The sequence below is a fragment of the Aquarana catesbeiana genome, linkage group LG01 (genome assembly GCF_042186555.1).
Source record: "Aquarana catesbeiana isolate 2022-GZ linkage group LG01, ASM4218655v1, whole genome shotgun sequence".
Lineage (NCBI taxonomy): Eukaryota > Metazoa > Chordata > Amphibia > Anura > Ranidae > Aquarana > Aquarana catesbeiana.
In genome coordinates, this window is record NC_133324.1 from 224,005,993 (window position 1) to 224,023,310 (window position 17,318).

Here is a 17,318-nt window from a genome sequence, read left to right on the forward strand (position 1 = left end):
CTTGAAACTTCTCCACCACCATCCCATGTGGAAAAGGGGGGTCTAGAACCCCGCTACTCCCCCTTTCCCTTCACATTCTACATAATCTGTTATGTAAGACTTCACCAAAAATCAATTCTATAGCTAGTATTGAAATGCCTTTGCCTTGTTATGAGTAAGTAATCTTATATCTCCAATGGCTAATTCAGTTTTAAAAAGTGAAAAGCTAGTATGAGATGACCACAGCAATTGTTGAGATGCTGTACCCTCCTTGTATCTCCCAAATCTAACCTCTGTATAAGTTTGCCAAAGGGAGTAGTAGGGTATTGTCTTGCAATGTATTTAGTAGCAGGTTCGTAATATTAATAATGTGTATTTTTAGCTAATGCTGTTTTATTCAACCAAGCATAGAGTGGGGTAGGATTTTTTATTTTATTTTGCAGTGTCCTTGTGTAATGGTATTGTTGTCACCAGAACATAAGGAATTCTGCTGGCAATCTTCAAATGGGGTCAGTTATTAAGGTGAAGGTTAAGTCCCCTGCCATATTTATTTATTTTTTTCTAAATTGCCATCCTATTTAAAATAGTGCTGCTCTCATTTGCTAAAGTTGCCAAAAAATGTCCCTTCCTTGCTGCTGTACCATAATGTACACTGTTTATGTACACAATTCCACTTGCAGTCTTATATCCTGTTTGTATGATTTGTTCCATGAGTTTGTAAAACTGGTCATACACTGTATAAATCTCACTCAGTGGGTAACCCTGTTGACCACCTTGAGCCCGAGATTCCTCAATTGAAAAATTAAAGGATCTGAGTGGACAATTGTCAGCTGAAGAGCAGCTGCATCCAATTATATGCAGCCGCTGTCCAGGTATTGTGACAGCTGGCGGGAGCCACCGGGGAAATTCATCCGTCTGCACTGTATGATGTGAATAGAGGAATATGTTAGTTTACTAGTGTTACTGTAAGTGTATGGCCAGCTTTAGAATGTAGGAGTTTAAGATTACATTTCAGGCACCCCATTTCACTTTTTGCAATATACTTTCAAAGAGCTCTAAGGTATGGGGGGGGGGGGGGTATTTCTGCCTCCAATACCCCGTACACACGGTCGGAATTTCCGACAGAAAAAGTCCGATGGGAGCTTTTGGTCGGATATTCCGACCGTGTGTATACCTCATCTGACTTTTTCTGTCGGCATTTCCGACGGATTTAGAGAACATGTTCTAAATTTTTCCGTCAGAAAAGCTGACGGAGGTTATCCCGTTGGCAAGTCCGACCGTGTGTACACAGCATAAGACTGCTCAGGTGGTGACATTGAAGGCAGAATCTCCAACTTGTCAGTTATTTTCAGTAAAGGTATGATGAAGTTTACATTAACATCTTCGGAACAGAGAAGAATAAGAATTTGCTATGAAATTTGCAAAACTCTTGAAATTTGTATAGCTCACTTAGAGCTGAATGTTTTGTCTTGATGTTAGAACATCTCAGAGCAACACGAGGTTTCAATAGTACATCACTGATGCTGTTTAGGAATTATTACAGCTGTGTTGAAGGCCAATATCTCACACATCTTGCCTTTCATTTAACTTTTATATAATCCAGCCAGATTGAGAAGGCTTTTCACGGTGTTTCTGAGTGAGGCTGAGCAGGACTGCAGCCTCTTGGCATGTCTACTATTCTGTGCAATCTTTCTGTGAGAACTAAAGAATAGGTTATTTGGAACCTAGGAAAATTGGTCCTATAGTTTTTAATGGCTTGAGCTTGAAAAATATGTTGGCAGTACAAGGAATTTAGCTATCAGGGCAGCCAACTGCATAATTTGGATGTTAGGATAGAACCAATAGGTAAGCATGAGTGAATTTAAATTAAAATGTTCACGTGTGACTAAAGTGTAAATTTAAGGTTTTTTTTTTAAATGTCTTAACCAGAATATTGGAAAGCTTTTTGTATCTTAATTATTATTATTATTATTTTCCCATAAGAGTTTTATTGAAGGAAAAAGTAAGTACAATACAAAACAGTTGATGTATGTAGTCAAAATTAACATGATACAGTAAAGATGTATATGCCATTCTTTTAAAGAAAAGGAAGAGCCAACAAGGTCTACAAGAGCTATGAGATGATGGCTTGCAAGGCAACATTGAAGAGTGTAAGTTAACTCATCACAAACATACTAAGAGCCCTTTCATACTGCCAGAGCCCGGGCGTCGGCAGTAAAGCGCTGCTAGTTCTAGCAGCGCTTTACCGTTGTTTCTGTGGCGCCTTTTGGACGCTAGCGGGAGGCTTTTAACCCCCCGCTAGCAGCCGTATAAAGGGTTAAAAGCGCCCGCAAAGCGTCGCTGCAGAGGCGATTTGCAGGCGCTTCAGTGGCGCTGCCCATTGATTTCATATATATGTATACACCGCTCCTAAAGCGCCTCAAAGAAGCTGCTTGCAGGACTTTGTTTGAAGTCCTGCCAGCGCAGCGCCCCAGTGTGAAAGCACTCGAGCTTTCACACTGGGATTGGAGATGAGACTTTTTTCAGGCACTTTACAGGCGCTATTTTTAGTGCTAAAACGCCTGAAAAACGCCTCCAGTGAAAGGGGGTCTAAAAGAATAGAAATATCCTGTCAGGACCAATTGGAGGCAGAGCACGGGATTTTGAGATAAAGAAGCAAAGGCGGTCTGTCCATTAAGGATGCACGGGCGCCGCCTCCTCTTTCCATTGCTGCTGCCACCCCCTATTCATGCATCCGCCCCCTTTCAGGACGCCGTGTGCATGAATTACAGCAGCGGCGGGGGGCAGAGGCTCTAATAGGCTTCAAAATAGGGTGGGCTCCGGACGCAGAGTATTGTGCTTGGAGCCCACCCAAGTGTGTTAGAATAGCGAATGAATATTTGATATTCTAACACTGAATCGCCTCTCCGCCAATCAGAAAGCACGGATGTGAGACATGTTTCCCGATTGGCCGAAAGGAGAATCTTTCTGATTAGCTGCTGAGGAGGGAGGAGACGGAAGCCGCTGAGCAGAGGAAGGAGATGCCCGCTTGTGATGCCCGCAGAGGAGAGCCAGGGAAGCTGCCCGTGGTTGAGGTAAGTGCACCAATCGACTGACCGACCCGGGGGGGGGGAGAGGGGGGATGAGGAGGTTGCACTGTTTGCCGCCCCCCCCCAAAAAAAAATTACCACCAGCCGCCACTGTGAAGAAGTGTTCCATACAGGAATGAATACTGAAAAGAGAGTAAAAGAAAAAGAAGAGAGAAAAAAAAGGAGAAGAGGGGGCTAAGGAAAGGTGGGAGGGGATGGAAAGGGGGGGGGATGTAACACTTGTGAAGGAGAGATGGAGTCCTGTACATCGTGTGTAGAGCTTGTATCTGCATTCTCGCAAAGCAACATTCAGAGATCCTTTGTGAATGAGGGTGCACACAGATAGAGGGGGAGAGGGGGACACCCAGATCCCGTTCCCACGCTATGCTGGAGCTACACTGGTGAGCTGAGAGGTCGCCAAATGATGAGGAGTACGGGGTCTAAATAATATGGCTCTGTGGTTGTTTCCTGCTACAGAGGGTCTCAAGTGGAGTTAAGGGTCTAATCCAGGTCCCAGGCATGCCTTGGGAACACAGGAAATGTTTTATTTGGGTATAAGTCCAGGATGGTAGGGTGTAGGTCCTTTAAAAGAGTGGTATTTTAGTCTCCATGGTGAGGTGGAGTCGCAGAAGTCAGGGAAGGTTTTTAAGTGGTTGCTGGAACTGGGCTTGTTCGAGAGAAACCCATCCTTTCATCTTATCGTGGACATGCCAGTCTATAATGCGAGTAGGTAGGCATGCCCGGTGGTAGAGCTGGATATCTGGAAGACTGAAACCACCCCTGTGTTTGGGAAGAGTAAGACGGGCACATGTTATTCTCTGAGATTTACCTTGCCAGATGAATGTGGAGCCCAAGGCCCCAAAAAAAGGAAGGATGGAGGTGTATCGGGATTACTTGCATAAGGTAGAGGAGACAGGGAAAATTGATAATTTTAACCATGGCGGCTCTGCCAAATCAGGATACGGCCAACTCTGCAGGTCTCTACGCATGTGATATAGAGCAATCAGGACATTTTGAGTGTATAATTCAGACAGAAACATAGGGATTTGAATATCTAAGTAGGTGATAATTTCTGGAGCCCATGTGAAGGGAAAGTTCGATTTGCAGAGGGAGATCACATTAGCAGGTAGAGAAAAGTTGAGCGCAGGTGATTTGGTGTAATTTATTCTTAAATTGGAGATGTGGCGAAAGTGTTCTAGATCCCGGAGTAAGTTAGGTAAGGAGATGTGGGGTTCAGTCAGAGCAAGATGTCATCGGCAAACACCAATAATTTATATGTGCGGACTTCAATGCCTTTAATGTCAGGGTTCCGATGGAGTCTGCTCAGGAAAGGTATTAATGTCAGCAAAAATAGCAGGGGGGGGGAGATGGCAACTTCAATTTACTTGGCACCCAGTAATTAAAAGGTGATATATGCCAATCAAGACAGTACTTGTAAAACACAGCCAGCCCAACTATATATATATATATATATATATATATATATATATATATATATATATATATTGTATCAATATAAAAAAATTATATAAATATTTATAGTATAGAAGAGCAAAGCACATTGCTCATATGTGTTTGGTTTTCTGATTGCAATTATACTTCCTAAATATGTATTATAGCCTACTTAACTTTATGCTCATGAATGAGAACATAAGATTTCTATGATGTGTAAGATCCTATCTCATTGGTGTACATGATCAGCACACTGCTATGGAAACTTACGGGATTGTGATGTAATATTCATAACAGAGTAAATCAGGAGGTATTAAAAACCTTTTAAGTTCAGAGAAGCCAATGCAAGGATTTAGGAGGAGAGGACAAGTGATGAGATGGAGCTTATAAGGAATCAAGGGAACTATAATAGTAAAATGCTTTGATAGTGTTGTGTCGGTATGTTACATGGGATTACTCAGGATTGCAGAAGCGCTGTAATATACACAAGAGCATAGGAGTAGGCAACATTTGGATATGTGCAGCTGTCTTTAATAAAATATTGTATTGTGGTAGTTTTTTACTAGTCGTGCAAAAAGAAAAAAATCTCAAAATCAATGCATGATTTTCAGGGCTCATCTACAGCAGACATGGATTTTCCAATGCAGTAAAATCATAGTGGTAGCTTTTGGCACCAGCACAGTTGGATTTTGGCATTGAGGCACAGAACAAATTAGACTAGGGGTTATGTGAGTGTTACAGTCACAGAATAGTACATCTAGTTAGCTTTAGGGCCCAATTCACACCTGAGCGTTTTGTAGCTTGAAGCCTGAAGCTACAAAACGCTTGAGGAGAAAAAAAATCAATTATTCTCTATAGAGATGGTTCACATCTCCACTCCAAGTCACCTGCAGCCCAGCGCCTGAAGCTCAAACAAGTTCTGACAAACAGGTGGGGTTCTTGCGAGCCACAAGTGGACCAATGGCTCTAAGGAGTAAAACAACTATATTTAAAGCAGCAAACACTTCACCACGTTTCATTCCGTGTATTTGAATATAAATAAAATCAATTGTGCTTGCGCTAAAAATGTGAATTGAAAAAAATATGAATATATATAAACTGAGTATAAAATATAAACTAATTGTGCAGAAATATTAAACCATAATTAGTATGCTAATAAAAACATACATGTAAAAATATATATATATAATGTGCAATCCTTATATATAAAATTCACAAAGTGCATCCACATAAAAGTGCAATCCTTATATAAAATGCTGAAAGTGCATCATGCATGAATATAGACCTAATTAATAAGTGCAAATCCTGTGGGGATATCCCCCAGAGGAAGGCACGTGATCCCTGTGCCGAATACGCGTCGGGGAGGGGTAGGACGGAGCTGTCAGCAGGGAAGGAGAGGAATATACACCACACCGCACGCCATACGAGCCGCTGCTAAACGAAATACACCTGTATAGTTTGGTGCACTGTAGCACCTGCATACTGTGAGTACCCTCCTGGAGGAACTTCTTTTACTTTAAATATATCCCTTACTATATTACACCATGGAGCTTTCTTTTTCTCTTTTATGAATGATGTTTTACCTGTGAGGATTGGACATACATCATTGCATCCTGAGTGAGCCCAGGAGTGGCCCCAATGCGTGTTTTGACACTGTTTAACTACCGTGTCACACGAATAGAGGTGAGCGCAAGCACAAGTGGGGGATCACGGGAGAGCACATCCAGCTTGTTGTGATTTGGACACTTTTCAGGAGAAGCATGATGAACACTTAATTCATGGACACTGTTTTCTTGCACTTCTTTGTTTCAGTTTGAATCTACTGATCGTATTTTGTTTGGACACTTGATTGTCACAGGATTTGCACTTATTAATTAGGTCTATATTCATGCATGATGCACTTTCAGCATTTTATATAAGGATTGCACTTTTATGTGGATGCACTTTGTGAATTTTATATATAAGGATTGCACATTATATATATATATTTTTACATGTATTTTTTATTAGCATACTAATTATGGTTTAATATTTCTGCACAATTAGTTTATATTTTATACTCAGTTTATATATATTCATATTTTTTTCAATTCACATTTTTAGCGCAAACAAGTTCTGGACACTTTTTTGTCGCTCGAATCGGGCAGATTTGGGCATTTTTGGAGCGTTTGTATCACCATAGAAGTGAATGGAAACGCTCCATTTGAGCGTCTTAGTGCTTCTTTGAGCGTTTCTACGCACGTTTTGCTGCTTTTATCTGCTCAAGTGAAATAGATTTCCGTAAAGGAAATTACATAAAAATACACAGGAAATGCACAGATCTCCATTTTTGGTTAGCAGACATGGAGGAAAGCAACATGGATGAGGAAGTGAGGGATGAGGCAGTATCTATTTTAGATCCGGAGAGCTTTATTTGAATGGTAAAGCAGCACACCTGCCTCTACGATTCCAGAGATCCATGCTACAAGCTTTGAGCAAGCAAGAGGAGGGCATGGAACAAGATTGCCAGCCAAGTGTTCACAAACTGGGCAGACATAAGAAATGCCCATGTGAAGGATGATAAAGGTAAGATAAACCCCTGCAAACTGAATTAACCACCAAACCAACCATAGGGAGATAATAGGATGATTGTTATATAGTACATTATCTAAACATAAATAACAGATTCTTAGCACCAGAAAAACAGTACAAGCTTATGCTCATATTCCTATGCATTGCTTACATGATCATATATATGAGAAAACAGAAAATAGATGTGCAATTGCAGTTCATTATGGCCACATATGTGTACACACAACTTGCATGTGTGTAGGAATGTGGCCATGATGAACTGGAATGGAACATCTATTGCCTCCTTGTTTGTAAGTATATAAGTATAAGCATCTAAGCAATGCATAGGAGTATGAAAATAAACTTGTATTGTTTACCGGTGCTAGGAATCTGTTATTTTTGAACACAGTAATTTGCTCAGAAAAACAGGTGAATTTATGCTCATATTCCAAGGCATTGCGCATGTGCTCATTATGGTGCTCATTATGGTGCCCCTATAGCAAGCTGCTGGCTGTGGGGGCACTCCATAGGAGGGAGGGGCCATAAGCACAGAAGAGGGACCCAAGAAGAGGAGGATATGGGCTGCTCTGTGCAAAACCAACTGCCCAGAGGAGGTAAGTATAAAATGTTTGTTATTTCAAAAATACCTTACAATTACTTTATTAATGTTGCCAGCTACTCCGGCACATGTGCCACTTCTTGCCCTTACACTCTCTGTCTCCATCGAGTGTTGAGCAGAAGGTGCAAAAGAGGCCTCTGTAACTTTCCAGTCTTCAGCAGGTACTTGATACCACTGCAGCTTCCAGTAGGAGGGATAGCAAGGCTTCATGGGGACACACAAGTAGATAGGTGTCAGCACGTCACAAATACATGAGGGCACACTCTGAGCCCTAGTGGATATTGTATGGATGCTGTACACAATGATAAACATATATTTAAAAAAACCAAGAGACTTCTTATCAATAATTTTTTTTTTATTATTCAGTACAGCTTAGTATACAGTTATATTAACAAACAGATAAAGAGTAAATTTACGCTTTAATATAGATGTAAAATTATTCAATTGCCTCAAGCTGCCATTGGACCTGTCCTGCTGGTGACATAAAGAAGGACGCAAATTGATCCCTGACGTGTACCTTGTATGCTTCCACGAACACCAGTCCAAGGAGCTCTTTCCATGTTCTGAGGTAATGAGTCCCCAAACTCAAATTCATCCCACTGCCTTACAAAGTTACGCAAGGCACATGCAGCTTTAACAGCACAGACCGCATTTTGCATGTTCAAGACGATGGGAGTGTGCAGGACCCACCATTTGTTTGCTAAAATGCCAAATGCGCATTCGACAACTCTACATGCTCTTGTTAGCCGATAATTGAACAAACTCTTCTGTACAGCTACGCTCAGGTATGAATGGGGCCTAAGAGATAGGCCCCTTTCACATGAGAGGTCAGATTGCGTCCACCTGTCTGTTCAGACCTTCCATTCTCCTCTATGTGCAGTTGGATGTATACAGACTTGTTTCTGTTTACACCTGGCTACCTTCAATCTGATCCGATAAAAACGAATGGAAAGAGATCCATTCCCCTCTGACTGGCTGGATTGGATCAGAGGGCAGTTGGGTGTAAACAGACAATGGGCCCATTTACATTCATCTACCCATTGAGGAGAGTGGGCTGTGTCCTTGTCCACTCTGCATAAGTGGAGCGGACATGGACCTGTCATTCAGCCGGTTAGCTCAGCTCAGCAGGGGATCCAGCCCATGTGAAAGGGGCCATAAAGTTAACAGGATATTAAACATTTTTTTTGGGGGGGGGGGGGCAGAATATCCACATGGTATTATGTACCTTTTTTTTTTAATAGTCCCTTTTTTTGTGGAGCTGGTCACCAAGCCACAAGCCATCGCCTCATATTTGCAAGCGTCTACTTAGTAAGCCAGCTACTAAGGAGACACCCGTGTAGGCCAAAGCTGTGTGTCCATAGACACACACAACACATGGCAAGACATGTCCCTGCTTCCTCCTCCTCCCTTCTTTCAATACCTGCCTCCAAATAACAAAAGATCATGGAAGCAACATGGATCAGTAGAGACCGGCAACAGTATCAACAGACCACAAGTAAGTGTTTGGTGATGGAGGCACAGAATGACACTGGGATGGCTTTGACATTAGGGCAGAGAATACATTAGGGTAAAAAAGTTTAGCATTTATTACCACTTAATGTCTAAGTTTAATAGAATTAGTTAAGCATTGGGGAAAGTAAAATAAAGTGCATGTAAACCTGAACAATGAACTTTCCTTATTTACTCACTTTTTTTTGGTAAATGTGGCGCACAACACGTAGGAGCCGCAAGTGAAATGGGATTCCCCACTCTGCACAGCCAGGCACACCGAATTTCCACAGGCACACTTAAGTCAGGAAACAGTCCAGCGCTTTGTTTTTTTTCTATTGCATTGAGGGGATAAAACTTGGATGGGGGTAGGGGAATTATGGGATGCCCCCTTGACTTCAGGAAACAGTCCAGCGCTTTGTTTTTTTTCTATTTCATTGAGGGGATAAAACTTGGATGGGGGTAGGGGAATTATGGGATGCCCCCTTGACTTCAGAAAACTCTTCAGGGACAACTCTTCCTATATACAGCTATATTCACTCCTTCTCTTCCTTCAGCACTTGCTTGCAAAAACAGACTCAGCTGGAACTCTTTTAGTAAATCTGACAAAGCACTCAGCCAGATCAAAGCAAGAACCCTTTACAGGCAGGGACCCCAGGCCCCTTTGGTTGTGTAGCAAAGTCCAGTGTCCAGCTTACATCCCTGTGGCTACTGATCCCAGCACCACCTTTTAAGACCTGGCTGCAGCTGCCCTTTTCACTAGCCCTCCTGGCTACTTCTCCTCAGTCCTCCCTGACTGACACTCTTCCCACAGTCCTCCCAGACTGCACACGAACCAGCCCACCCAGCTGACTTCTCCTAGAGAACTCCTGGATGTGCTGACCTGTTTCTGCTGTCCTCACACTTGCTCCTGGGCCGCCAGGAAGGATATCCATTGTGTGTTGTAGAGGGTCTATCCAGTGCCCGAGCCCCAGGCCTGAGGTTGCCCCCCCCAGGGGGCACCCTCAAGGGCCATCCACAGCCTCCTCTGCACACCTTCTCCACCTTCTACCCGACTGCCCCTGCTGGCATGACCAAAGAGTATTTAAGAGGTGCCCCCCTCTGTCAGCCCACTTTGCTGGGGATTGGCTTGGGCCCTCATCAACACTCCAAGAAGCTCTTCCTAGACTCCACCCTCTACTTCTGGAAGCTTCTCCAAGGTTCCAGAGAGCAGGGGGAGTTACCAGAGGTGCTGCCTGATGAGTCATCTAGCCTCCCTGAGTCACTCATCCCTGACCCAGATTCAACCCAGGCCTGGCTGTTAGCCAGGCCAATTTACCTACACTAACAACTATGTACACTAGCATCTAGCTAGAGGGTGCTACATAAATATATAATTAAAAGGGTTTTGCTTTACCTGTTCAATTCAGAGCAAAAATTCCTGTTGATCCTGCCAGAAAGCTTGTGAGATGATACCTTTACGTTCTCTCTGCCTGTGCTAACTGTAGTGAATTACATAGTTCCTAGTTCTCTTGGTAGAGAATAGAACATCCCTCTCCAATGTTTTGGATTTAAGGAGATACTTCTGTATACCTATAAGACTTCCTGTCCTAGGTTGACAATGCTGCTCCCCCATCGATAGAGCAGAGAGTGTTGTCCACTAAGGACAGACCAGTATATTACTGGCAGGAACAACAGGTAAAAATATATTTAAGAAGTTTGAAAAAAAGTAAATAAATGCACCCACAACATCTAAGTGGGTTGCTATAATATAGTTTAGATCTGCTTTTAGGTTACTCTGTCAAAGTATAGGGGCTGCCATTGCTGATACTGTTAGTTTCCTGGCTGTCATGCTGATACTTTGGCATTGGGGGGAGTTTAGGATGGGCAATTGTGAGTGAGTGAATAAAGCTGGTAGGGGAGGTACACTGTTTGGCTTTTTGCCCTAAACACTGGATGTCACTGCACCATTGTCAAGACTTCATGCATGGCGGTATTCTTGAACTACTCCACTATGACAGCCAAGGACTCATTTCTATTTGGCGATTTTTTAAAACTATTGCTATTACACACACATACACGCATATCATTAAAATGACCCGAGTACCATATACTACACTTGGAGTATGATGGCTCAATAATATGTCATAGATAAGGATATAAACTTCACCGGTTTTAGAAACCAAAAGCATTTTTAATCTTGATCACATAGGATATGTTTATGACTGATATCTATACCACTGGAAAGCTGCAGACTGTATTATTCAGGTAATCTGGACCACATACTGGGCACCAGACCTTAGGCCAAAAACATACGAGTAGAATAACTCTGTTTCTCTGTCTGTACAAGTTCACACTGTCATATAATGTTGTAGTCAGTGTTAGATGCCAAGATGTAATCTAAAAATATCACTTTTTTCCTGCTGCTCAGTTGGCAGCTTCTTGTTTGCCAATTGCAGTTGCCAGCTCTGCAGGCACATACACAGCCACACAGCCATTACAGCAAATAATCCAGGCGATGTCTAGGAAGAAACTAGTTCCTGTGATAAAACAGTAGCAACATTATTCTTTTTTATTATTCATTTTATTGGCAGTAACGCTGTGCGCAATGGTTTGCCTCTGCCATACAGCAATCTGTCTCGGCGGACTCCAGTCCTGATAAGTGATGCAAGCAGCTTTCATTTGGTATTTGGAAATCAATCAGCATTGCCTGGCACCAGAAGGAATGGACTGGTACACTGTTCATGGAACAAGGGTGATCTTGCAAGTGAAGGAGTAATGGCAGCTTCTCATATTGCATAAACCAGATTTCATAATATTAGAACACTGGGTTACAGAGTGTTACATGGGACATAAGTTAAAAAGTCTACTTAAAGATACCCTGTCGCCAGACTAGATAAGATCAGATTCTTTCTCCCATTCTCAATTTCATAGACTGACAATTGGGACCTGACTGCTCCCACATTCGTTGTCCTTAGCCTGTACAATACTTGTATACCCTCTTTGGACTGTGGTCACACCAATGTGATAGAAATAAGGAACCAATACAGGTGCAGATACCTATTAAAGAGGGCACTAGTGTTGTGCTTAAAGTGATATTAAAGCTCTGTTTTTATTTTAATAACAAACATGTCATACTTACCTGCTCTTTGCAATGGTTTTGCACAGAGCAGCCACTATCCTCTTCTCGGGTCCCCCACCGGCGCTCCTCCCTCTTGCTATGGGGGCACTGGTGCGCGATCGCTCCCGAGCCCTATTCGTCTATAAGTACATAGAGCTGTGGCTTGGCCCTGCCACCACTCTCTCCTCATTAGCTCACTGGCTGTGGTTGACAGCAGTGGGAGCCAATAGCTACCGCTGCCGTGTCTCAGTCAATCAGGAGAGGAGCGCATTGCTGGATCGAGAGGGAGCTCAGGGGAGTATTGGGAGGGCTGTAGAGGGAGCAGCATAACCACTTCAGCCCCAGAAGAATTTACCCCCTTCCTGACCACTTTTTGCGATTCGGCACTGCGTCGCTTTAACTGACAATTGCGCGGTCGTGCGACATGGCTCCCAAGCAAAATTGACGTCCTCTTTTCCCCACAAATAGAGTTTTCTTTTGGTGGTATTTGATCACCTCTGCGGTTTTTATTTTTTGTGCTATAAACAAAAAAATAGCGACGATTTAAAAAAAAACACTTTGTTTTTTACTTTTTGCTATAATAAATGTCCCCAAAAAATATTTAAAAAAAACATTTTTTTCCTCAGTTTAGGCCGATACGTATTCTTCTACATATTTTTGATAAAAAAAAAAAAAAAATCGCAATAAGCGTTTATATTGATTTGCGCAAAAGTTATAGCGTTTACAAAATATGGGGATAGTTTTATGGCATTTTTATTAATATTTTTTTTTTACTAGTAATTGCGATGATCAGCGGGTTTTATCGTGACTGCGACATTATGGCGGACACATCGAACATTTTTGACACATTTTTGGGACCATTGACATTTATACAGCAATCAGTGCTATACAAATGCACTGATTCCTGTGTAAATGACACTGGCAGTGAAGGGGTTAACCACTAGGGGGCAGTGTAGGGGTTAAGTATGTCCTGGGGAGTGTTTCTAACTGTGAGGGGGCGTGGCTACGTGTGACACGTCACTGATCTCTGCTCCCGATCACAGGAAGCAGAGATCAGTGACACTGTCACTAGGCAGAACGGGGAGATGCTTGTTTACATTAGCATCTCCCCGTCCTTTCTCTCCGTGAGGCGATCGTGGGTATCCCTGCGGCGATCGAGTCCACGGGACCCGCGACCCGACTCACGGAGCTCCTGGCCGGCGCGCACGCAATGGCACAGCAGCAAATTTAAAGGGATGCCCATTTGCCCAGCCGTACCATTCTGCCGGCGTACATCGGTGTGTGCCGGTCGGGAACCGGATACAGATGATTTTCTTTCTTTCATGCATAGATTGCATGAAGGTAAAAAACCTTCAGCATTTACAATCACTTTAATGATGAAAACTGTTTATGTAATCATTCTTTTGCCAGCTTCTGACACTTAAAAGAATGTCACTTGTCAAAACCTAGTGGGGACCTGCATTGTGCTTGAAATGTATTGACAAATGCCAAGCCCATCTTTCTTCCTAGTCATTTCTGTGCCCATCACCAGTGCCGTATTTATAAGGGGGCAAAAGAGGGGTCCCAGACTTCCTTTATAAAAAGAGTAATAGTTATAAAATTTGTTTTATTATTACAAAAATTAACAAAGTTTGTGTGTGGGTGTTAGGATACGGAGCAGTTAAGCCTGACTTCAGAGGCAAAGAAAGGGATGAGGGCTTTTGGCAGATGTTTTACATTTCAACTTTTAATATTATTTGACTTTCAAGATGTTTGTTTTAACATGACTGTGTTACGGAATTTATTGCCTAGTTTACGAGAGACAAGTGGGTGGGACAAGGGAAAAGTTTGAAAAAATGTTGGAAAGTACCAGCCAACAGCACCTACCCCATCATGTGGGAGTGAAGTTAATGACCAGCATTCATATATCACAGTGAAAAACATGAGCGAGAAGCTCACTCCCCCCGCCTGACCCTGATGGGGGTCAAAGAGTGAATCCGACACTCCCAGATCTTGAATAGGGTAAAATGTTATTAGCAAGTTTTACCCAAAATTACAAGATTGGTCAAATTCAGGACAGGTGTGGAGTTTATCATTCTTTTCAGTTCACTTTTTTATTTGTCATATAAATGATTTCTTTGTAGAGGGACCCCCCCAATTGAAGTGCCCGGCCCCTCAAGGTCTAAATCTGGTACTGCCCATCACTCATTGACCCACTTGTGCCAGCCCGTCTTCTCATCGCCACCATCAGCTACATGGTAGCTGCAGCCAAGGAGGAGACCAGAAAAGGTAGCCCTATTAAGTTTCCCAGATGGGTTCCTTTGCAATACTACAGGTTCCAAGACAGAGAGTCTTCCTTTGATCCACACAGCTTTCTACTAGTGGAGAAAATGTAATTTCAAAGATACTGTTTTATGAAACGGAATTGAAAAATTTAGCCTGCAGTGTTTATCATTTTAGCAGACCACCGCTAACTATACCTTTAGTTTAGGTAAGTGCTCAGCTGTAATGCGGTTTACATTGGTTCTCAGCACTTTTTATGTATGCTACTTCGATAATACAGGGCAAGAAAACACCTACTTTATAAATATGACATAGAATAAGCTGCATTCATACCTGCAGTAATTGTGATCTCCCAAACCTCCGTCTCCATTGGGGTATTTCAAAGTGTTGTATGGATGCTGAAAGGTCTCGTTCCAGTAGAGGCAAGGCTTCCCACAGTCCAAGGATGTCTCGCTCTGTGTCCCTCGGTAATCAGCCCCATTCACAGTGTAGCATTCTAATAAATAAATATAGCATAATGTTAGAGATGTAATGTATGTATATTTTGCTGTGCTTGTCAGTGAATAATAAAGGCATTTCTAAATACACATCTTTAGGAGCTGGGACTGTTCTGGTCAAAAAGGCACAGTGGGCATCTATGAGCTTTCTGCATGTCGATCACAACTACTGGGCCTATGCATGAAAGCGTGCTAACAGGAAAAGTCTTGCTGTCCACAGCAACCAATAAGAATCACAGTTTCAGCTTCAATTTTGCACAATTTTGAAACAATTTAGCTCAATGTGAAATGACAGTTGAAAGCTTTTGGGTTGTTACCAGAAATAGAAAATTTTCACTCTATTACATTTTTCATACACGAGCATGATAAACATTCTTTTCAAATGGTGTGTTTGCTATTCAAACGCAGATCCAAGTGTTTTAATGGCTTCGCCTGCACTTTAAATGTGCCTCAGTGGGACATGATGGGGGTACTACTACTTTGTAGATGTAGTTGCTCCAGAGCTTAGTAAATGAGGGGGAGCTCTGCTGACTTCCATCATCCAATCATGTGCAAGAAAAAATGCTGTTTTTCCTTGCATGTGATTGGGTGTTCTTTGAAAAGTGAAGCTTTACTTCATTTATTAAACTCTGGAGCAACTGCACTTGCAGAGCACAACTACACTTGTAAAAGTGTATAGTTGATTTGCTTTTAGTAAATCAACCCTGATGTGTCCAAAGAAATGCAGTGCAATGCAAAGCATGTCAAACGCAGCTTCTGACCTGCCATGTGTACTGTTCGGTAAAGCCAATGGGATTTTGCTGACCTGCATCCATCAACTTGAGCCCTTAGAGCCCTTAGCGTGGTCCACAAGTAGTTGAAATTTGAAATGTACAACTTAAAATGTATCTTTAAATAATTTATATATTTATTAAAAATACATTTATACAAATAGTAAACTATAGCAGTTTCTAACCTAAAAAATTGTTATTAAATAGGTTACAGATATTTCTTAAATAGTAACTTGTTTTAATAAAAAAAAAAAAGGGCATGTAGTGATTTTAAAAAAGTAGGCAAGGTTTCCCAGAATTGATACTCTAAAAATTTGTCTTACAAGTACTACCTACTGCATTTTCAGGTTCACAAAGGTACTGATGGGACTTTAAAGGCAACTGAAGTGAAAGAAGATATCTTCTTTCACTTCAGTCGTCTTTAAAGTCCCATCAGTACCTTTGGGGGTTACTCCATTTTTCTATTCTTACTTCTATGCATGTGTGGAAAAGAAAATCTCATTCATTCCTATAGAAAGGTTGTTCATATTGCATCCCAATGATAGATGTCCTCTCCATAGATGTGAATAGAACCTTCCTGTGGATATTCAGAAGAAGCAAGGGGCTACAAGAGTTTGCAGTGGCCACTGTGTGTCTCCCCTTAGGCTGCACAGCATGGATCTAGCAGGAAAGTGGCCAGGTGAGTATAAGCATTTGGGGAGGCGCTGGCGAGAGGGGGAACCTAAAAGATAACTATATGAGTATACATATCCTATGAAGATCAGTCGTGCTTTGTCAGATGCCAAAAGGTCTGAATGTCTAGATATATACATTATAGAATAACTTTAGTCGTAGCTTTAGATTTTGTTGTGATAACAGGCATGAATATGTGCAATTAAAGTGCATGTATACTCAAACTATGAACTTCCATTATTTGCTCTCTTTTGGTTTGTTAAATATACCATTGAAAACATTTTTTGAGCACTAGGACACATAGGGGGAGATTTACTAAAACTGAAGCATGAAAAATCTGGTGCCGCTTTGCATAGAAACCAATCAGCTTCTAGGTTTTATTGTCAAAGCCTTATTAAAAAACATTCAATTACATGCTTTTGAGTGCTCCAGTTTTAGTAAATCTTCCCCATTGTCTTACTGTCAGGATAACCAGGTGAAAATAAAGGAAAAACCTCAGAAAAAAATGAATACGAATGCAGTCGCCAAGGAATTAGTCATTTACAATATTTAACATGTTTGTTTCTGGGTTTAGATGGACTTTAACTTTCTGTTTAGGAACCACGTTGAATAACTTCGTAAGTAGCCTCTTATAATTGTTAACACCAGGAAAGAACAGAAAACATTAGGCTGAGTAACAGAAGTAGTGATGTACAAGTAGAAAGCAGACACGACAAAACGTACAGACATTTAAAAAGGTTTGTAAAAAAAAAAAAACTTTAAAAACTCTGGAAAGCTCTTACATATTTTTTTTTTTTTAAGTTTTTTATAACTTTCATGTACATTGTGGATAAGAGTGAAACCAACAAAGGTACTGTAATC

General features: G+C 41.7%; 1 protein-coding gene across 1 annotated transcript in view; it reads right to left on the reverse strand.

The window, feature by feature from the left end:
• Positions 1 to 17,318, reverse strand: part of KREMEN1 (kringle containing transmembrane protein 1) — a 212,612-nt gene that overhangs the window by 119,590 nt on the left and 75,704 nt on the right. The window contains exon 2 of the mRNA XM_073625455.1: positions 14,852 to 15,014. Within this exon, the coding sequence (XP_073481556.1) occupies positions 14,852 to 15,014 (163 nt within the window). The remainder of the gene's footprint in view (positions 1 to 14,851; positions 15,015 to 17,318) is intronic.